Source organism: Periplaneta americana, chromosome 8, assembly GCF_040183065.1.
Source record: "Periplaneta americana isolate PAMFEO1 chromosome 8, P.americana_PAMFEO1_priV1, whole genome shotgun sequence".
Taxonomy (NCBI): Eukaryota; Metazoa; Arthropoda; class Insecta; order Blattodea; family Blattidae; genus Periplaneta; species Periplaneta americana.
The window spans coordinates 44,695,599-44,720,190 of record NC_091124.1 but is presented as its reverse complement, the minus strand read 5'-3'; the positions used below and the strand labels follow the sequence as shown (position 1 = coordinate 44,720,190).

General features: G+C 37.5%; 1 protein-coding gene across 1 annotated transcript in view; it reads left to right on the top strand.

Moving 5' to 3' along the window:
- LOC138704295 (uncharacterized) overlaps positions 1-24,592 on the top strand; it is a 630,735-nt gene that overhangs the window by 595,311 nt on the left and 10,832 nt on the right. Inside the window, exon 4 of the mRNA XM_069832161.1 lies at positions 10,371-10,485. Coding sequence (XP_069688262.1) covers positions 10,371-10,485 — 115 coding nt within the window. The remainder of the gene's footprint in view (positions 1-10,370; positions 10,486-24,592) is intronic.

The following is a 24,592-nucleotide window of genomic DNA, read 5'->3' as shown; positions in this document are numbered from 1 at the left end:
ATTCTTTGTAGATGTCTAATGTTACTTATGCTTCTGATTGCGGCTGTAAGTCTTTCCTTTAGATGGACTGAAAAAGGTTGACCCGGTTACTTGCATCCTTGAATATGTGCATTGCAGTGAAGAGTTACGTACATTTTGAGCGACTGCAAAGTAATCTTCTCCAATGGTCGCTTAAAAAGTTTTAATTTTGGGAAAATGTACGTTCAGCATCACACGATCAGGTCACGACAAGACATCTGAAGTTGGTGTACTAAAAAGTAGTGACTTTCCGTTCTTCAAATATGTACGCATTACATCGTGTGATGTTGAACGTACATTTTCCCAAAATAAAAACTTTTTAAGTGACCATCGGAGAAGATTACTTTGCAGTTGCTCAAAATGTACGTAACTCTTCACTGCAATGCACATATTCAAGGATGATGTGAGTATCTTACATTACATTTTAAGAGTTAATATATCTCACTACAAAATAATGTGTATTTATATATTGAGACATTTCCTACGTCAATGATCATTCATTATATTTCTTGAATTCAGGATCCATGTTTTATTGGAACCGCAGTATACTGCTCAGTGTTTACATTAGAGGCATACTCCATCCGTTGCACGCCCCCTTCTCATATAGTCTATACCGCGTGCGCAGTAAACTTTGCGATTATCGTGGCAATTCCACGAAGTCTAGTTATTAGAGATGAACAATGAGCGAGAATGCAAGATAACAGCGTCCGCAAAGCCGAAAACCTGCACGACAGTATTGCCTGTCGTTGACTGCTTGTCAGCAAACGTTCAAGACATCGGAACTTCGGGATACCAAGTATATTTGTGGTTATGTTTATGTTGGAGAAAATTAGGAATTAAAACATTAGTTTAAAAAGAAAAAAAAATCGTCTTCATAAAAAGAAACTGAATTTAGAGTTAAACTTGTGCAGACTCATTCACAACGAAAATTAAACATAATTTAAGCGTTAACTTAAAAATGTAAACGTTACGGTAAAAACAAGAACATTCACGATGGGAACGTCTCGAATAAGATTATACATAGAATTAGTCTATGTTGAAATACAGATAATTTATTAATCTTACCTACAATTTCACCAACTTCTTTCCACAACGTATCCTTTTTATGGGAATCTCTGTATATTTGTAACTCATATCTTACAGAGTGGAACGACTGGAAACATGATTGATTAGAGTTTCATAATTTATTTGTGAGAAATTGCTAAAATGTTTTACAGCCATACCATGTTATCGTCATTAGTTTGTTTTCTAAACGAACGACGATCTGTCAATTTGAAGTCAGGTCAATCCGGAGCGATGGACGACAACGCAGATCGCTGCAGCCCGAGTTGAACTTTGCAAATAAACCAGCTCCATATATTTACACGTAGAGCTAATCGAGCAGAGCTGTTCGTGCGGCGATGATCGCCATAACCGATAGCGGAACCAAAGCTTAAGTAAAATAAATAAAGACCTCATTCACCCCCATCTCAAATGAATAGAGACGCGAAATACCGGATAAGTCCATGTCCGCTAGTCAACATTTTCTTACAATGTCAGTGATAGTGCAATATTTGTCTATTTTTCTATAGGATACTGCTAGTATAGTAATTGGTGATTTACGTATTTTTGTACTGTTCTTCTCCTTCCTATTTCTACAGGGTATAAGGGGTATAAGTGCCATTATAATAACTGATGATTGTTCATGTCATAAGGAAGAAAAATGTCCTCACAATTTTTTTCTAATTATAATATTTAACTAATTATTAAAGTTTACAATATTAGGCGTTTGGCAACGTTGGTGGATGGGGAGGAGGGAGTTTACAAATACGCAGTTCAGCTCAAGCGGGTACAGACATACAAAAAATTCCCTATTCTAATGCAGGAGCGGACCGTTGTTTATATAAAACGAACAGCAAATACAAACTTTCAATCTCATTAGTAGAATTTTATGGTAAATTTCCATTTTATTTAACAATATTGGCAATATTGGTCCATTTTTTATTGTATGTCTAAAAAAATAAACAATAATGGTTTACTGCACAAAATCACACGAAGTTTTCTTAAATGAAACATTTTAATCTCTCCCGCTTCCATAAAGCATTACTTTTTTAAAGAAATTTCTGTTTGTGTGATTTTTGAAACGAGGTAACAGACTCCTAGTTGGCCGATTAGGTAACCTTCATTGTGGAAAACATTGACGGTATATCTTCTTGCCTCACTTGAATTACGACGACTTTCTCCATAAATTAACAATATATGATATTCCTAAACTGTGAATGACATTCTAAGTTGTTTATCGAATACCTGGTACCGAACTGTAATCCGCTCGACCCAGCGAATAGGGATTATAAAGAATGGACACTTCGCGTCGGTACCTTTGATGTAGCCGGACTGATTTCAATGACCTTCAAGCCAGCTAAAGCGTGAGAGTTGGCGCTGACATCACACCAGCTAGCAGTCGACACAGCGGAAATATAACACATATAATTAATACATATAGGCACATTATGTACTCAAAATAAATTGGATCCATAAAATAATAAATCCGTCATTAACTGTAATGTCTAGGCTCTAGAGTTCCTTTATAATGAGAGTTGAGACGTTGACCCTCAACAACAATTAAAATATGTAATTATTTGATAGCACTGAAAATGGAAAAACAAAACTCTTATGAGAAGTAAAACCATATACCTATATTATATTATATACAAATATTAAACGAATTCGATATTTAATTTTATAATATATTATATTATTTTATAATATAATTTATTATATCTGAAACATAAAAAATTATTATTACAACTAGAGCGTTACTGAGAAATAAGGAAAAGCTGTTAATTTGAATTTATTTGGAGCAAAGCGTTACTGGATTTTGCAATAAGGCAGGCGATGTTTGGATCCTATGTCTCAACTCTATACTCAATTATTATCTTAGCGTATGCTCGATTACACTAACCTCTAGCGCTTGAAAGTGGAACTAAACGCCGGCGCACAGAGAAACAAAACACAGGAAAATTCGCTCAGTGTCCATTTTTTATAATCCCTATTCGCTGGTAGACCTATGGACAGGGAGCTCGAATTCAGCTACTCGTACTTACGTCTGTGCAGAGTATTTCCTGCCGAACACGTTGCCACGTCTCTCACGCCAGAATATTAATAAATTTAAGCATGCAATTTTATTTAATTTCACGAAAACGCAATAGAACACACAAATATTATTTTTTATTGTAGTAGGTTATTTTACGACACTTTATCAACATCTTATGTTATTTAGTGCCTGAATGAAATGCAGGTGATAATGCCGGTGAAAAGAGTCCGGAGTCCAGCATCTAAAGTTACCTAGTATTTGCTCTTATTGGGTTGAGGGAAAACCCCGGAAAAAAACCTCAACCTGGTAACTTGTCCCAACCAGAAATCGAGCCCGGGCCAGCTGGTTTCGCGGCCAGACGCGCTAACCGTTACTCCACAGGTGTGGACAATACGCATTTAAACTAATATTAACTCTTTGCTAGATATACCTACTGATGTTTATATAATGTTTGTATAATAAAAGAAAAGAAGAAATTTTTTTTTTCTGGAAAAGCTATCAAGTTTTGACACTATGTTGTATGGACATTTTTTGATCCCCTATGACTGTGAAAAGGACGGCACACCCTGCATATTGTAAAAATGGCGGACCCGTCAGCGTGCAGTTGCATAGTCATTTCATATTGTAATGAACTATCAAAAATAATAACGGACTCATATAAAATATCTCAAAATATTCACCAAATCTGGACCGAAAGCACCAAGTTATAAATATTGCAGTATTCGAACGTCCATAGATTACAACTGTGCCTATTCAGTTACTACATGGTGCATCATAAAGTCTCACGTGAAATTTTACAAACCTACTAAGCTAGAAAAACTGTAACTGTTATAGTTATGGGCTGCACTTACCTTCTGTATTTATTGATCTCCGCTTGTAGGACATAATTTTAAATTCAGTGGAATAGTTAGCGCTTCGCGATTTCACCGTTATTGTACAGTATTTGTAGGACTATCGAATATTGGAATATGAAAAGTGATCAAGTGTGTAACAAATGGACGCATTTGATAACACCTTATTTTAGCAGAGTCCACAATAAAAAAATATATACTCCACAGACAGATATCACTTCACTTGTTAACAAATTACATAAATATTGATGCAACAGTATTCTGTAAAGCCAAACACAAAGCGATTAGCACAAAACCACGGTCACCCTGCCACAATCTATTTATCCGATTACTGAAACTACTATAAAAAAGAAGCTTGGTATATGTTTTGCGGCATTTATTTCTGATCCATATCGCTAGATGTCAGCACCTATATCAAATACAATCACGAAACACGTTCGACAAGATTTTATTTCCTAGGCAGCTTTTCCAGCATGTTGAAATAACGATTTCCTATTGGTCGACGTTGTTAACGTACAACAGCAGAATATTAACACGGCATAGTAAAACAAAGAAGAACAGATAATGGAGTTAAATTAGTGAGGGTTCGTTAGAATTTAGAGTAGTGCTTAACTTAAATCAGTGTGGTAATAAAAGTAAATTAGAACTTAAATCAATGTTTTGTTTAGCTTAGTAGTTCATGTAAATTTCGTAGGGGCGTTGCTAATACTCACTCAGAACACCGTCAGGCAGCAGGGAACCAGTTTATCAAGACTTGGTCGTGAGACCTACTGGGCCGCGTCTGTGACTACCATGCTAACATGGGTTCGATCCCCGTTCTCCGATAAGTGGAATCTGTGTAGGACTGTTTACGGAGGATTTTTCTTAGGGTAATCCCGCGTCCCTCTTTCATTCCACCAACACTTCATTTCCTCCTCATTTTATCTAGCATCTGTAATAGTAGAAATAGGCTGAGTTGATGTCTGGGAATGGTACGGATTTCCGATACCGATCTAGGTTGTAAGGCAGGCCTGCACAAGGTTTGCGCTCTCCGAGCCGGCTCACAGCTCATGAGCGGAATGCAGATATTAGCTGCGCTCTGTTATGAGGGTGGACTGGAAGAAGGGGTGATCTCGTACAAAATGTACACAAAAGAAAGTACTATTACGAGTACTTATGAAATAAATTCCCGTTCAGTGTTTGCAAAACTATCTTGGACTATTAATAATTAATAAAGAAATATTTATTTTACAGAAGTAATAGAAATTCTAAGCTACTTAAATGTACAATATCATTTTCTTATATTTTTATTTATCAGTACATCAAAACGAGGTTTTATGCTGTTGGCAGCTGAAAGGAACAGTAGCCTACTGATCGTAATGAAACATCAGTTACAGATGTTCGATGCTACAGTTGATAACAGAAAACAGTTGCTCAGAAATATAAATTTTGAGCCAAACATAGCAATCGTTTTCACAGCCAGCCTGTGTAGTCGTGTATATTATTGCTAATGTTTAGTCTTGTAAACTCAACCAGGCTAGTAGTATTATTCAGACGATCTTTAGCTCTTAGGTCACATTGAAGATCAATAAGTTCGAGTTGTAAATCCTTAAATGTTAAATGTTATGATCCGTCTTTTAGATTCCTCCATACCATACTGTAGCAGTAGGTAAGCAACGTGAAACAGTTACTGAGAATAGGCCTACAAACTTCACTCCACTAGATAGGTGAGTGATCGTTTCCCTCTCCTCTACCCATAGCAAGTCTGTCATTCTGACGTATCTTCCTCTCCGTTTCGGCGAGCGTTTCTCCTGCTCCGAAAGAGCGCGCGCGCTCTTTGAGCGCTGTTTGTGCAGGCCTGTTGTAAGGGATTGGTGCTCCAGGGTTTGGGTTCGGGTCCCACAGTAGATAATGGAATTTTATCTGCAGGGTCGAGGAAGGACGGCCCGCCTGTCAGCATAGGATTCACGAATGCCACCAAGGCCATCCATAGGACTTGCACAATAATCGCACGTAGGGCGTAAAAATGGGCCTAAACGCCCCAAGTGCAAGGATCCAACCCCCGGATCCAGCCCTCGATGAAAATGAATCAATTAAGACCAGTAGCCTGTTTCATAAAAGGCCAGTAATTACAGCAGTAGCTTACTCCGGTAAATATTAAATTTCTTCCGGAGTAAAATGTCTTGTTTCATAAAATTTTCTTACAGCAGTAACAAGTCTACCGCGGTAAACTGTGATAGTCACTTGTTATTTTCTTGACAGACAGTAGAATCATAGTCTAGTACAGACCGATTATTTAGTCCTGAATTTTTTTATTTTATTGGGTTATTTTACAACGCTGTATCAACGTCTAGGATATTTAGCGTCTGAATGAAATGAAGGTGATAATGCCGGTGAAATGAGTCTGGGCTCCAGCACTGAAAGTTACCCAGCATTTGCTAGTATCGGGTTGAGGGAAAACCTCGGAAAAACCTCAACCAGGTAACTTGCCCCGACTGGGATTCGAACCCGGGCCACCTGGTTTCGCGGCCAGACGCGCTGACCGTTACTCCACAGGTGTGGACTTTAGTCCTGAAAGCTCAGCGACGCGAAAGAGGGGAAGTAATAGGAGGACTGGGGAGTGTTCCGGAGTAGAGATAAGGGCGAGAGGTCGGTAAAGGAATGCAGTACAGCTTAATTGTAGTAGAAACATACCGTTCTACCGCACGCATGACATCCGATCGCTCCGAAGGCAAGCGAGTGACTAACTCAAACACCCCTTGGCGTAACTAAATGGACTCGCCTGACCCAGGCGCAGATCGCCGGCGACTGTCAGGACTAAATAATCGTATTGTATATACATTCACGAGCTCAATACGTAGGGAATATGCATCCAACGACAGTTGAACTTTAGTTGCTAGCCACTAAGATCTCTACTATCGCCTCATCACAAACAATACGAAATAGTACCGGCACAGTCTATTGTTCCTAGTACTCTCAGATGCTAACCGCTTGGAGCGCTGTATCGCGAGAAATGTAAAAAATCACCTCAAACTTCGTGACTGTATACGATATCAGACTGTGGTAGAATGGCTATTCTGTAACATTTGCGATCACTATCGATTACATCATAGTGTTTTGTTTCATTCTTTTTGCATAACAATAAGAATAATTGCTCGCAGTACAGGAGCAGTTTGTCTGTGGTGCATGTGCGGACCTCTCATACAGTGCCAGCGTGATTCTTACCTGGATTTATTTTCGCGTGTACATTTCAGATCACATCAGGAAGTTCTCTTCATGCTCCGGTTACAATCTTGCATATACGAAGGTAAGATTTTGTTAGTTTAGGTTTTTATTAACTAAGTCTGCACATTCCGCGCGTGCGCAGTTATCTTACAGCCAAGATGATCCTGTCGCGAGCCGCATGTCGCAGTACAAGCACAAAAACCGTGAAACAAATCTCATTTCTGTGCAAAGCAGTGACGGACGTAAATAAGTGGCAATGTCGTCTTCAGCATCAAGACACAACTTTTATGTTGAATGGAAGAAGAACGATTCTGTATCCTAGACTGCGATAGTACAGGGACATCATTTTATTTTTACTTCAATTTTTATTGTACCTGAGTTTTTGAATGTTCTTCACTCCCACCCCTTCTACAAATTAAGTTCCAACTGTCCTCCAGACAGAATCAAGGCTGCATATAGTAAACAACACTGAGTTAGTGAGTATAGTACGTTCCAGAAATATGTTCGCGTTTTCCAGTGACGAAAGAGCTTTCAATATTGAACCATACTTTCGCACAGGTACTGTCCGTTTCCCTACGTCGCATCCCGATTTCCCCCACCTGCTTCTGCACGCACCTCTATAAAAGCTGGGCTGTCTTAGCTCTTTTCTGAAAACATTAATTTCTGTTAGGAATTGGACATTTACATAATATTATACAACTGTTTAAAATAACTTAAATAAAAGGGCCTCGTTAAGTAATTGACTGTCACGTGATTTTCCCCCTTTCTACGATCATGCGACATAACCACTTGGACGGACAGTAGATAGCATGTCTGAGTAATTTTATCTGTGCTGGTCGGCAGAAGTGAAGACTGAATTTACAGTACGTAAGGTACTCTTTTATAGAGAAGGTACAGAATTAGTTCAACATGAGTTACTAGTACGAAGGACGAAACTGGCAATTAGAATTAGATGCAATAGTCTAAAGTGCGGTAATATGCACAAAAGAACTGAAGCTTGTATCGAAATGAACGGCCACCATTTTCAAAAATGTGTTTAAATATCCATATTATGATTATTTTTCAATTTAACTGCTTTCTCTATATTGTACGCTAATGTGCTATAGACAGTATAATATACACTGCATAATGAATACGTTCGCAAGGATAATTCAGTTAGTGTGTAAAAACACTTATTCTTAACGCAGTACTGCATTTTGATTAGACAAAACCTAATGAAAATTATCGAACTCAAAATTGCGATATTTCCAAGTTTACGTAAATGGATGAACTACTTTTCTTCCCTCCTATACCAAGTAAAGTGATTTGTTTGTGTTTTATGCCAGTATCATCGAACTCCAGCCTTGGAAAGGGGTAGCGAACGGTATTTCCGGTTCTCTAAAGGTATAGCCAGGTTAATATTAAAAATGTTAGTTAAAATAAAATGATGTCCCTGTATTAAGTATTTTATTTGCAATAAACATTTATCACGTATCTTCCGTTATAACATTGCAAAGCATTTCAATAAATACCATCATAATAACTATGGTAAATATATTCTCTCCGGTATGTAAACAGCAACGTTAAACTGTAAATTGTTAGTGTGTTCATTATGAGTCAATAACCTTTTAATCTAATTTATAATAATCGCATTATTATTATTCAGAATTGTTTATTGCAAGTCGAAGCCAGATCATAGAAACTTGGGGCCCTATTCATAGACATTCTTAGCGCGGGCTTCCGGTGGATGATCAGCGAACTAACCTTTTTTCGTATTCATAAACCAGTGTTAGCGATATGATATGATATGAATCCCGTACAAGTAACCAGTCGATAGCCGGGGCTAGTTTAGCACGCTCGTAGCGCGGGCTAGCGAAATGTCTATGAATAGCACCCTTAAACATTTGAAACCACAAGCTTATTATGTTCCTAATATTGAGAATGTTTGAAAGTTTTCGTATAGAATAAAATTGTGAAACTCAATTGGGAAAAATATGAAGTAATTTAGTGAAAGAGAATTTATCAAATACTACTTCGTTTTTTGTTTTGTCATCTGTCCGAAGACAGATCCGAACCTCACAAGTGATACCAACAAGGCACACTTATGAGGCAACTAGACCAGCGGTAGAGTAGAGATAATGGGACAGGGTGGCCAGTTCCTTTCACCTTCCATTACATACATCGCAGATTAGCTACATTATTATACTAATCAGGCTCAGTAGGTATGTTTAAATCTGTAAGTCTTTCGCGAAATTCCCCCGGGTTCAAATCCCGATGCCGGAGAGAATTTTTCTCCGTTCCATTTATCTTTCATCACGTGATGACGCAGAATATCTGCACTGAAATATCATATGTACTTCGGTACATCATAATAATATAGCATCATGGATGCCAACAACGTGTATTTCCCCTAAAATGTCCAAGTAAACTTTTTTGCAAAATCACAGTATTTCTTGTTTATACTTTATCGGTCTTACTAATAAACCGTGTATAATTTTTATACGAGACATACGCAGAGCTGAGACAGAAAACGTTACTAATAAACCATGCATAAGCGATGGATGTATAAACAGTCTGTAACTACACAATGGGAATTGCTTTGCAGTAGTTATATACACGAAACCCCATGTTTAAGCGTTGTATATAGAGAAAAAATGGCCGCCCTTCTAACAGCTGTTCGTATCGACTGTCATTTTTTGATGATGGCTGCCTTGTAAGCATAGAAGAACAAATCAAAGAGCATAGAATAATTAGAGTAATATTGCTGTAGCTTGTACTCTTTAACCAAAATATAATGTGGTAATCGATCAGAGCCAGTTGTACTATCGATACTTAACATGGCACACTAGAGCGCTCTACCGGATGCAATAGAGACTCTCAGATATTCTATTACCTTTCGTAATGAAGTAATGACGAAACTATGACATAGCTGGGTAACAGTTATACTGTTATACACGACGTATGTAGTGATTATTAATAAGGAATTTACACACGACTTATAAACGAGCTACTCATTGTTTAAGACAGTTAAACATCTGTATACAGAGTTTTTATTAGTAAGACCGTATATATTATAATAATGAAATAAAACCAGTCACATTTCTAATGGAGCGCGCTGTATACAATAGCCTACTTCTAATAGTTAAATTAATTAATAGTTAATAGTTAAATTTAAATTATGTTATTTTAATACTACCATTCAAAACCTTCACGTAACCTAGTAAATGTTTCTTTCTTGCTTTCAGAATATCTGCAATACAGCAATTGCTACCGAAAAGTATCGAGGGACTGGGACCTGTGTGCCAACAGATTCCTCGAAAGGGTTAACCACTCGCATACTAGAGCCTTCGACATTTGCTGGTAAGCATTTTCCATGGATATGAAACCACGTAAGCTCTTCTGTAAGGAATTGATACGGATGTAAACAACTGAACGTGTATGCGAGCGATGTTCGACTGTTCACGGGAGAGTGAAGTCTACCAGTTGCGCTCCCTCTCGGGGAACATTGTTCTACATAATGTAGTATACAATAGCGCATCGCGGCGAGTTTTGCAAGCGACGAAGGAACAATACTCGTAATGCAAGACTGTGTGAAACATTAATCTGAGGTCGATATCCACGGCAACTGAATGATTTATAATTCCACGGCTTCTTTCTTGTCCTTCTGCTAGCTGACCATGGGTTTATATTAAAAAATTATGAACAAAGAAAAACTAAATGACGCACCGATATCCAGACGGCTAGAGCTTCGGGTTTACATTCTGGTAATCCAGATTCGAATGTCGATGGGTTGAGGTGGGCTTACTACTTCTCTTATCTTCAACGCTGCTGTTTATGATATACAGCAGGGATGCGATACCTACTAGTATTTGAGAGCGCGAGCTTTTTTAAGCTCTCTCCATAAGCGCGGAGCTTTTCTGCCTGAGGAACAAGGGTGTACAGAACATACAAAGTTGTAGGCCATGACAGATCGCAAGCGAGATTACAATACAGATTTTAATGATAAGTTGAAGGTTCAGTTGCTATATAATGAACATGGCGGTGAAGTACAGTGTTTAATAAGTAAAAAATATATACTATATTATTTGTAAAAAAAATGTCAAACGTAAGTACGAAACACAACACAACACAACACAGATACAGACATTATTCTGGAGAAGAGAGAAATTGATTTCAGACAAGAAATAATGCTGAAAAATTAAGATTATCCGCGTTTTTTTTATAATCGTAATTATTGGAAGTAAATCCCGAAAAGACTAAGTATATGATTATGTCTCGTGACCAGAATATTGTACGAAATGGAAATATAAAAATTGGAGATTTATCCTTCGAAGAGGTGGAAAAATTCAAATATCTTGGAGCAACAGTAACAAATATAAATGACACTCAGGAGGAAATTAAACGCAGAATAAATATGGGAAATGCCTGTTATTATTCGGTTGAGAAGCTTTCGTCATCTAGTCTGCTGTCAAAAAATCTGAAAGATAGAATTTATAAAACAGTTACATTACCGGTTGTTCTATATGGTTGTGAAGCTTGGACTCTCACTTTGAGAGAGGAACAGAGATTAAGGGTGTTTGAGAATAAGGTTCTTAGGAAAATATTTGGGGCTAAGAGGGATGAAGTTACAGGAGAATGGAGAAAGTTACACAACGCAGAGCTGCACGCATTGTATTTTTCACCTGACATAATTAGGAACATTAAATCCAGACGCTTGAGATGGACAGGGCATGTAACACGTATGGGCGAATCCAGAAATGCATATAGAGTGTTAGTTGGGAGGCTGACGGGGAAAAAGACCTTTGGGGAGGCCGAAACGTAGATGGGAAGATAATATTAAAATGGATTTGAGGGAGGTGGGATATGATGGTAGAGACTGGATTAATCTTGCTCAGAATAGGGATCAATGGGAGGCTTATGTGAGGGCGGCAATGAACCTCCGGGTTCCTAAAAGCCAATAACTAAGTAAATAAGTAAGTAATTATATTTGAGGCTTTTTAAATGACTTAACCATATAATCATATAGGCCTATGGTCATACATGCGGTGCGTGAGTTGAGACGAAATATTTTTTTTGTTTTTTTTTAATGCTGTTTTCTCGAATTTAAAATTTTAAGCAGTTTACTGAATGAAAAGCTCCTTGCACAATAGCTATTGTCATATTGGTCTGAAACTTCTCGCAAAGGTCAATTATGTTGATAAATAAAATTTAACTAGGATTTGTATGAAATATTAATAATAAGTTTCTTCGGGGAATATTCATATTGCACTTAGATTAAATATACTGTAATGGTAAATTCATAATTTTAAAAATTTATTGTGTCCCTCTATTTAGACTGATCTCCAAAGCTAATTAATTTTTATTCCCATGACTATTTTCAAGACTTTGATCAAATATGAACTAAAAATTTTGAAAACTTTGACGCAAGGAGCCTTTTTAGTTATGTCAATATAAAATATATTTAAAAGAATATAATTTCAAAACTATTAGACTTAATGACACCAAATTGTGTACAGATTATATAGTATTGTAGATCTGTTTTATATATATATATATATATATATATATATATATATATATATTTTAATTTCACAAATTTTGGCCGAAATTGTGGAAGTTTTAAAAATCATACATATCCCCTTAAATGACTGACCCCAAAAATTACGATGGCTCTTCAATAGCATAATTTAATCAATTTGTTCTTCGTGTTACGTGCATCTCACAAATCACTCTAAGAAAACTCATTACACAATCACGACTGGAGAGTAAGGACTACATTTTCACAATCACACAATCAATATACTCTATTTCAATCATTATTGCCGTTATTATTTTTCCAACAGATGCTCAAAAGTACTTAGAGATCACACACGTCGAACAGGTAGACCCTATTAGTTTCTCCTAAGCAATTAAGTGAAGTATTTACATAATAAATCATTGTTTTTAACAAGAAAATGGTTTACAAACAATAAAATTAACTTTTCCTATTTCTCTCTTTGTTCTTAAAATCCCTTTCCTTTGCGATTTGTTTATATATATATATATATATATATATATATATATATATATATATACATGTATATTAAATAACTGAATAATTAGCCCTATTACATAGCCAGAAATTTAGTAACGCAAGTTATTGTAATAATTTTTATTCGCTGCATGTGCATGTACATACATGTTGCGACACTACGTAGTGGATGCGCTATGCGCTCGTGATCAAGGACGAGCTTTTCTACCATGATTGGGAGCTAATATCGTCTCATCCCTGATATACAGAGTGGACGGCTCGAATGTACCTAATTTCAATTATATGTGACTGGTAAACGGTTGAAGATAGAAACCTACAGTAACGTTTATATGAAAGGAAAACTCAACAAGTTTCGATATGCACATCACCATATCTCTACGTGAGCTCCAGCTGTCACTGTGATGATATCGAGGCGATGAACGATTTCTTGCCAAGTACGTTGGAGCATGTCTTCTGGAATGCTCTCAATTGCCTCTATATCCGCTCCCGAAGATTACGAAGGTCTCTGACTGGGGTGGCGTACACTTTATCTTTGACGTAGCCCCAGAGAAGGAAATCGAGCGGTGTTAAATCCGGAGATCTCGGGGGCCAAGCGATCGGTCCTCCCCTACCAATCCAATGGCCTGGGAACACGTTCTCTAAAGTCGTACGAACGTCATTGAACCAGTGTGGAGGAGCGCCATCTTGCTGGAAAAGATGTTAGGCTATTGGCGAATTCCACTCGTTTAGGTTTGTTATCCGGCTCCAGACGTTCCATTAACTACACTTTGTATGCGTACAGTTTGAGACGTTTGTGGACAATTCGTTGCAATGTTGATTTTGGTACTTGAAGTTCCCGCGAAGCTCTTCTTAAAGACTTCTTCGGGCTTCGCTCATACGCGACTTGAACATTTGCAACCATTTCGTCGGATGTTCTACGACCACCACCATGCTTCTTCAACACCGATCTCGTAGCTAAAAATGTATCGTGCCACTTCTTAATGCTCTTAGCAGTTGGAGCATCATGGTTAAACACTCACCGATACTCCCTTTGAAATCTAACAATTGATTTAAACTCCGCATACCACAACACAGTTTGCGCTTTCATCTGTGGTGTCGTCATTTTGACAATCGATACAATCTACGAACAGAAACAGTGTCTGCGCACCATCTACCGACAGGATTCGAAACTTGTTGAGTTTTCCTTTCATATAAACGTTACCGTAAGGTTCGATCTTCAACCGTTCACCAGTCACATAAATTGAAATTAGGTACATTCGAGATGTCCACCCTGTATAATGATTCATTTAATTCAATTATTGAGAAGAAACCATCATGCAGGGTTTACTGTGTCTAATAACACATACCTGGACACACTGTTGTGTGCAGATGATCAAATTATAATTGAGGGGTTTGCTGGAAGAAAGGCGGATAGATCTCTACGCCCTTCTTCGGGAAAACGGTTTAAAATGTAGTGAATAATTCGCTAATTATAGTAGCGAAATTTTGTTTTGATTGTACTGTACATACCTGCAGGACAGGGCTGCGTGCGTGCGTGCGTGCGTGCGCGATTTAGTCAGCCAGTCTGCAAGCAGAGCTAGTGCTGCTCGTTACCGCATACTGTACTGTGTGTGTTTTCTCTTGGTAGAGACTAAGCAAATATATAGGCCTATAGTTCAATTTAGTCAGTCCAGTTGTTTCCTTTGACTACTTTTTATGTTCATTATTGTCCTTGCTTTAAGAGTAAACAAACTTATGAAACTCGTAGATTCAGACGGAAATATTTTATGTTCTATAAGGAGATTTGTTACAATATTCAGATTTTTGGGCTTATTGTTATCAGGATTATACAAAGAATGAATTGTATTTATTTATGTTCACACAAAATGGAGATTTTCTTTTTCTGTTATATTCAGAGATTTTCCTTTGCGTACTTAATGTCTACTCAGTATATCTGAAATAATGTAAATTACTTTAGAAGTAGATAATAAATGTCATAAAATGTACCTTTGTTTCAATTCCGTGTGCAATTTAAATCTGAAATCTACATTAAATCCCCTAAGCAAATCATTATATGGATAAAGGGCGTATAGACCGAAGTTTTATGTGGTACAAATATAAGGAAATTTAATCATATAAATTGCCTAAATGCTACAAAACATTTATACTCTCTAAGATTTTTAATTTAATGTATACTTTTGTTCACTATCTGTATAACATTTTATTCAGGTGCGTTTTAAAATCTTAGATTGCCTGTATCTCAATTTACCATATTGACGTATACGCCCTTTTTTCGGCAAACCCCTCAATTGCTGCTTCAGAAGATGACCTCCGGCGTGCAGCCTACAATGTACAATAAATTACATGACATTTTGGACTTAGCATTTCTACAGATAAAACCAAAGTTATAGCCTTCAAGGGAAATATCCTATTCAAAGCAAAATTTGTATTAATAACACTTTTAATTGAACGAGTCAACTTTTGATTTCTTGGGTACAGATGTCATGGTCACATCCTGTATTTAAATGTGAAAGGAGAAATACAGAAAAAAAACTAATAAAATAGAAAGGGAATATATGAAAAATAATATGAATATTCAGAGAAGAAGTCAATAAAACTCAATATCTTTGTTATTTTTAAAGAAGAGAGAAATAATGAAAACCTCATTTCTATACGGCTTCTTCCTTGAATCACGGAAGCCATATAATACTCGTATTCTTACGAAGCGCGCCGAGGTAACAGAAGGAAGAAAATGCTCCTTGATTGAAATCATATTGCGGACACAAATTGCGATCCTTTCAAAAACATAAAAGACCTTTAAATGTATGCAGAATCTCATTCTCAGACTATACTGAGCATTTATTACGCTTGAACGAGCCAGTGTTGCCACAGTTATGCGTAACACATTCCCCAACTCAATTTCCTGGAGAAGGTGGCTGTGGTCCCCTACAATATAGGATCCCTCTCTACGCATTAGATGCTAAATTCCAACTCCGGAGTGTCTTTATGGGACGATGCCGTAATACAGACCCGGGCCTTGTTCTACCATATCTGAAATAACCCTTTCAGAATCAATAATGCAAAGCTTGGAAGCACGTTTAATGAAACTTCCACCAATTTCTGAACGAACGCCAAACAGTGAGGTTATGTAATTAATGAGAAAATATATATCAAAATGTATGTTCCATATACGTCCTTAACGAAAGTAATGAATATAACTGTATTATTGTTTTCAATAGTTTTTATATGAACTTTATGCATTCATTAACATAAACATAATTATAACATTGTTGCCGAGCGGTTGGCGACCTACCGTGCCAAAGACAAAGTCGTAGTTCTACGACAAAAATCATAATATTTAGTAAAGTAGTTTAATATAATAATAATAATAATAATAATAATAATAATAATAATAATAATAATAATAATAATATAGGTTTTGAAGTAAATCTCGAAAAGACAAAGTATATGATTATGTCTTGTGACCAGAATATTGTACGAAATGGAAACATAAAAATTGGAGATCTATCCTTCGAAGAGGTCGAAAAATTAAAATATCTTGGAGCAACAGTAACAAATATAAATGGCACTCGGGAGGAAATTAAACGCAGAATAAATATGGGATATGCCTGTTATTATTCGGTTCAAAAGCTTTTGCCATCTAGTCTGCTGTCAAAAAATCTGAAAGTTGGAATTTATAAAAACAGTTATATTAGGCCTACCGGTTGTTCTGTATGGTTGTCAAACTTGGACTTTCACTTTGAGAGAGGAACAGAGATTAAGAATGTTTGAGAATAAGGTTCTTAGGAAAATATTTAGGGCTAAGAGGGATGACGTTACAGGAGAATGGAGAAAGTTACACAACGCATTGCATTCTTCACCTGATATAATTAGGAACATTAAATCCAGACGTTTGGGATGGGCAGGGCATGTAGCACGCACGGGTGAATCCAGAAATGCATATAGAGTGTTAGTTGGGAGACCGGATGAAAAAATACTTTTGGGGAAGTCGAGACGTAGATGGGAGGATAATATTAAAACGGATTTGAGGGAGGTGGGTTATGATGATAGAGACTGGATTAATCTTGCACAGAATAAGGACCGATGACGGGCTTATGTGAGGGCGGCAATGAACCTCCGGGTGCCTTAAAAGCCATTTGTAAGTAAGCAAAGTAATAATAATAGAAATAATAATAGAAATAATAATAATAATAATAATAATAATAATAATAATAGTCCGAGGCACGACAGTCCATGAAGGATCATGACCGACCAGCCGGCTGCTGGCCTCACGTCCACATGCCGAAGCAGAAGTGAACGATCATCCAACCAGAATGGAGGTAGCGTGTGGTTAGCACGATGATCCCCCCCAGCCATTATAGCTGGCTTTCGTGAACGGATTTCGCTACCTATTGTAGCTCCCCAAGTGCATCACGATGCTGGATGGGCACCGGTCCCATACACTGGCCGAAATTTCATGAGAACATTTCTACCCCCTCATAAGGCTCGAACCAGAGCGCATTCCATAACGCGAGTTCTAGGCAGGATGCCTTAGACCACGACACCAGAGCGCGGGACAATAAAGTAGTTTGGACGTTCCAAATTTCACAGAAACTTACTTACTGGCTTTTAAGGAATTCGGAGGTACATTGCCGCCCTCACATAAGCCCGTCATCGATCCCTATCCTTTGCAAGATTAATCCAGTCTCTATCATCATATCTCACTTCCCTCAAATCCATTTTAATATTATCCTCTCATCTACGTCTCGAACTCCCCAAAGATATTTTTCCCTTCGGCCTGTCAACTAACACTCTATATGCATTTATGGATTCGCCCATACATGCTACATGCTCTGCCCAACTCAAACGTCTGGATTTAATGTTCCTAATTATGTCAGGTGAAGAATGCAATGCGTTGTGTAACTTTCTCCATTCTCCTGTAACTTCAGCCCTCTTAGCTCCAAATATTTTCCTAAGCACCTTATTCTCAAGCACCCTTAATCTTTGTTCCTCTCTCAAAGTGAGGGTCCAAGTTTCACAACCATAAAGAACAACTGGTTATATAACTGTTTTTTGACAGCAGACTGGATAACAAAAGCGAATAATAACAGGCATTTCCTCTATTTATTCTGCGTTTAATATCCTCCCGAGTGTCATTTATATCTGTTACTGTTGCTCCAAGATATTTGAATTCTTCCACCTCTTCGAAGGATAAATCTCCAATTTTTATATTTCATTTCGTACAATATTCTGGTCACGAGACATAATTATATACTTTGTCTTTTCGGGATTTACTTCCAACCCTATCGCTTTACTTGCTTCAAGTAAAATTTCCGTATTTTCCCTAATCGTTAGTGGATTTTTTCCTAACATATTGACGTCATCCGCATAGACAAGCAGCTGATGTAACCCGTTCAATTTCAAACCCTCTCTATTATTCTGGTCACGAGACATAATCATATACTTTGTCTTTTCGGGATTTACTTCCAAACCTATCTCTTTGCTTGCTTCCAGTAAAATTCCAGTGTTTTCCCTAATCGTTTGTCGATTCTTTCCTAACATATTCACGTCATCCACATAGACAAGCAGCTGATGTAACCCGTTCAATTTCAAACCCTCTCTGTTATTCTGGTCACGAGACATAATCATATACTTTGTCTTTTCGGGATTTACTTCCAAACTTACTTCTTTACTTGCTTCCAGTAAAATTCCCGTGTTTTCCCTAATCGTTTGTCGATTTTTTCCTAACATATTCACGTCATCCACATAGACAAGCAGCTGATGTAACCCGTTCAATTTCAAACCCTCTCTGTTATTCTGGTCACGAGACATAATCATATACTTTGTCTTTTCGGGATTTACTTCCAAACCTATCTCTTTACTTGCTTCCAGTAAAATTCCCGTGTTTTCCCTAATCGTTTGTCGATTTTTTCCTAACATATTCACGTCATCCGCATAGACAAGAAGCTGATGTAACCCGTTCAATTCCAAACCCTCTGTGTTATCCTGAACTTTCCTAATAGCATATTCTAGAGCAAAGTTAAAAATTAAAGGTGAAAGTGCATCTCCTTGCTTTGGCCCGCAGTGAATTTGAAAAGCATCAGACAGAAGCTGGCCATACGGACTCTGCCGTAAGTTTCACTGAGACACAAAATTTCACAGATACTTCTCCTTAATATTTAATTTGTAGTTCCGCTCTGTTTCGTTCTTTTATTTCGATGGCAGCGCTATAAAACGTAAAGAGGGACCTGGACTTTCAATAATTCACTGTTGGTCGGCATTACCTGCACAACCTTCACATTTAATTACAGTAAGGAAAGAAGGCAAGACTGATGCTTCTCTGTTTACAATGTTTACCATTAAAAATCTCCGTGACGACGGCAGAGGGAAGGAAAGAGTAATTAAGTGCATCCTGCTCGTTATGTATGACGCTGGGTGTACACAAGATTGCGGTGGGCCCTGCACCGCCTCCCCACAACCCTCATCGAGTCTAATGATGTTGTGGTGGAGTTGCGACCTCCCCCACTTCTTGACCGACTTTTAACTTCTTTATTCCTATAACAAAACAACTCCAGGCGCCGTAAAGTGATTTTATTTTCAGACGTTTCCAGAAGAATGAGAGCATCTCTGCCAAGAGGCGTTATGTCACAGACTCGGGGGACTAGAAAGTCTTCAGTTCGGTACAGATCGATATCAAAGCCCTAGGCTGCAGTAAATCGTGATAGACGAGCACCTTCCAACCCCCGTATTGAGTTGTCAGAAAGTGCTGATGATTGTCCTTTAGGATGGGAGTCGGAAGATGACAAACAATCCCGTTACCTGCCTTAATGGTCGCAGTATCTGATGCACGTAATATGATTTCAGATGTGCACATAACGGTTTTTTGACATTGTGTCTTCAAACTCTGAACATCAAATCGGACGCTGCATCTTGATATATACAGTATGATTCATGAAGTATAACCCTCACTTAAGGAATCAATTGTATATTTAATTTTGAGCACACAAACATAAGCCCAATTATCATTTCTTTTTTATTTATTTGTAAAATGTATTTATTCATTTGTCTATTTATTAATTTATTCACTTATTAATTTATTCACTTATTTATTTATTTATTTATTTATTCACTTATTTATTTACTTATTCATTTATTTATTCATTTAATGTATTACATAGTTTAAATAAATACATTGGCCTACATATATGCAATATACATTTAATTTCGAACTAAACAATTTACGATGAAAGAGTAATGGAACGAAGAAAAATTCTCTCCGACGCCGGGATTTGAACCCAGGTTTTCAGCTCTATGTGCTGATGCCGGCGCCGGAGAGAATTTCTCTCCGTTCCATTACTCTTTCATCATATGATGACGCAGAATATCTGCATGGAAATATCATATGTACTTCGGTACATTAAAATAATATATATGATATGCGTAAATCACTTCGTGATTTAAGACGGCGCTTATTCCGTCAGATCCCGGCCAACTAGTCACTCATAACGAGTGCACCTCAGCACATGTGTGGACTTCAGTCCTACGTTCATAGACATCTATGACGTAGTGCAGAGGGCGGCCACTAGAGGGAACCTAAGAGTTGGAACTTAATCTGAGACGATTCTGTCCGACGCCGGGGTGGGTATCCGGTGTGGCTTAGTGGATAAAGCATCAGCACGTAGAGCTGAAAACCCGGATTCAAATCCCGGCGTCGGAGAGAATTTTTCTCCGTTCCATTACTCTTTCATCGTATGATGACGCAGAATATCTGCATGGAAATATCATATTACTTCGGTACATTAAAATAATATAAACAATTTAATCCATTTCTTTTTTTGAAAGGACATGTTACTAATTTTCATCATGTGAAACTTCAGGAAATTTAAAAAAATAAATCATTAATGTATTAAAAGCTCTTCTCAAAATATCACATAGGTAGGCCTAAGCCTAAATTATCAAAAATCAGAAAAAAATACAATCTTTTTTTTAAAATCTCTTAATACAGTTTTTGTTGGTTTCTCAAAATTGATTTCAATTGGCTGATGTCCTTCAAAAAATAATACACATTAATATTAAAAAAACATGAACCTTATAATTCTGTGTGAGTTTATAGTACAAAGTGAATATCATTTTCAAATTTTCCATTGAGAACGACACAACCTGTCATTTGGAGAAAAAAAACTTAGGCCTACACATGGAAAAACTGCGTTCCACGTGGGCTGACACAGTTGCAGCATATTTTAAACTAGGTATATCACTTAAATGAACGTCTTCAATGGCATCATTACTTTATAGTACTCCAAATCCCTTGGTCTGGTCATAAGCAACCCAAAGCCTTATAGGGTAATTCTGTTTTGTGCGTAATTATGTACAAATTCAAGAGAAATTACACTTAATCAGTGCTTTCTTTTCTGGCGAAACGCGCCGGAACGGCAACCTTAACCTTTTTGTTGAATTTTTCATCAAGAAAGTTAGAAATGTGTTAATTATGTTTTCAACATAAATTTTCTTTGAACAACGTCTAGCCCTCGAGATTCTTGAAGTTTGATGAAAACGAGGTTAAAATGACAAAATTTCCGTGCACTGGACAGTAATCACCTCCCCGTCCGCTGTAATAAATTCTACACAGAGTTCCACCATCTTTTTCTCCAGAAGTAAAGCACTCCATTTAGTTACCTATAAATTAATTCTGAATTGCACGCAATTCGCTTTTGTACGTAGCATTATTTTTTAGTCGACTTTAGATTCTACTTGTTTTTAATAGATTTAATACGTAATAGAACTTCATTTTAGCTTTATCTGATTTTCCTCATAACTTCGATACATTTTAATCATTTACCGTACACAATCCTCAAGGTCAGCCACAGTATAAGGGAAACATGCATATAAGCAAGGCTATCTCTAGTAGAAAGTCTTGATATAAGCCCTGTGACAGTGAGACCGCTGCCTCTTTACGTTAGTGATCTCAAAATTATGGGACTCGTACCGAGAAAGCAGCTCAGGCGAATACAGAGCCGGTATGCTCCGTCTTTATAAACAATTTTAAATTATGATTTATTTAAAGATGCTCACAACTGCCGATGTTATATCAGCGTCGCTGTTGTGCCGGAATTTTGTCCCGCAGAAGTTCTTTTACATGCCAGTAAATCTACGACATAAGCCTGTCGCATTTAAGCACACTTAAATGCCATCGACCTGGACCGGGATCGAACCCGCGATCTCAAGTACAGAGGGCCAACGCTATACTGACTACGCTACCCAGGGCGACCCGTCTCCATATGCTAGCATATTTCAGGACATGTTACATTTAAATTATGTTTTATTTAACGACTCTCGCAACTGCCGAGTTATATCAGCGTCGCCGGTGTGCCGGAATTTTGTCTCGCAGTTCTTTTACATGCCACTAAATCTAGTGACATGAGCCTGTCGCATTTAAGCACACCTAAATGTCATCGACCTGGCCCGGGATGGAACTCGCAACCTTGGGCACAGAAGGCCAGCGCTATACCTCCTACGCCACCCAAGGCGGCTCTCAGGACATGATCCAAACATTTTAATATAGATATAAATCACTCAGCACCTATCAATCATGTGTCACAGTAAAAAGAAGGGCTATTCGCCAGGAGACAAAGTTTCATTATAAAAGCAATCGAGAAAAATCCCAACAAAACAAAAGCTGTTTGCAATGAACATTGTAGCCTGTAGTACAAAAAAATTAATAGTTAATGCATCTTAAAATCCGAGTTCATAATTGAATAAATGAATTATATATATATTTTTTTTTTCAGTTGTTTATTTAACGACGCTGTATCAACTACTAGGTTATTTAGCGTCGATGAGATTGGTGATAGCGAGATGGTATTTGGCGAGATGAGGCCGAGGATTCGCCATAGATTACCTGGCATTCTCCTTACGGTTGGGGAAAACCTCGGAAAAAACCCAACCAGGTAATCAGTCCAAGCGGGGATCGAACCCACGCCCGAGCGCAACGTCAGACCGGCAGGCAAGCGCCTTAACCGACTGAGCCACGCCAGTGGCTTATATATATATATATATATATATATATATATATATATATATATATATATATGAAATTTAATTATATCTCATAATTTTATTTTTAATTTGTAAAATACCATGTTTTTAACACTGATAGTAGTTTAATTATTTGTTGACATTTTGACAACGTAAATGTTATTGTACCGGTAGTGTGTTTTGTAACGCAGTTTTACTCCTGGTTGAGTGTTAGAGAAAGCCGTATGGCCTTAGCTCTGCCAGGTTAAATAAACCATTATTATTATTATTATTATTATTATTATTATTATTGGTAGAGCAGCTGGCTACGGACTGGAAGGTCCGGGGTTCGATCCCAGGTGGTGACAAGACTTTCAGAATGGCCCCAAGGTTCACTCAGCCTTCTATAAAATTGAGTACCGGGTCTTTCCCGGGGGTAAAAAGGCGATCAGAGCGTGGTGCCGACCACACCAACTCATTCTAGTGCCGAGGTCATGGAAAGCATGGGGCTCTACCGCCATGCCCCCCAAGTGCCTTCATGGTATGTTATGGGGATACCTTTACCTTACCTTTATTATTATTATTATTATTTCCAATGACCTTGTACCCAACTCACACTAATACATAACGGAGTAAAAAAACGGCTGCTTCAACGTACAGTAGTGGCAGAAAAAACCGGACCGACCTTGTAGCTGATTTCAGAGCCTTGTTCACTCCAGAGCACGATAGACTGATAACTAAGACTTTCTTGGTTCGAATTCTGCATGGGAAGAAAACTTTTTTTTTTCCTTATTCAAATTTATTCTCAATACTTTTCGATTGCTGGTAAAATTCATGTTCCGGGAATAATAAGTTAATTAAGTAGTAAAATATCGCTGCAATCGAAAAGTATTGGGAACAAATTTGAATGAGGAACAAAAAAAGTTTCCTTCCCAGGCAGGATTCGAACCACGAAAGTCTTAGTTATCAGTCTATCATGCTCTGGAGTGAACAAGGCTCTCAAATCAGCTACAAGGGTCGGTCCGGTTTTTTTTATGCCACTACTGTACATACCAAGCAAAGTAGCCTAAATAATGACTGCCTATTCCCTTTTCCAAAAACGTTAGACTCAAAAAGCACATTTTTCTGGGCAAACCATGACAGTTACAGAAAAACAACGTTTAACTATTTTCTTCAGTTATTTATGCTCTATCACCACTATTTTTGGCAGTTTATATTGTTTACACCCTGTATACATGTCAGTTTCATTCAATTTATGAACGAATGTCGTCTTATAAGGCTTTAGTTTCATCAATTTTGTCGATTTTCATGCTGATATATGGCATACACCTGCCTATTGATAACTTTCTTAACGATTGTGTGGGAGATTGTTCTACCCTATAACCTATGACCTATGTCATCGAGTTTTTATTCAATTAGAAAGTGATTTTATGCGCCCTCTTT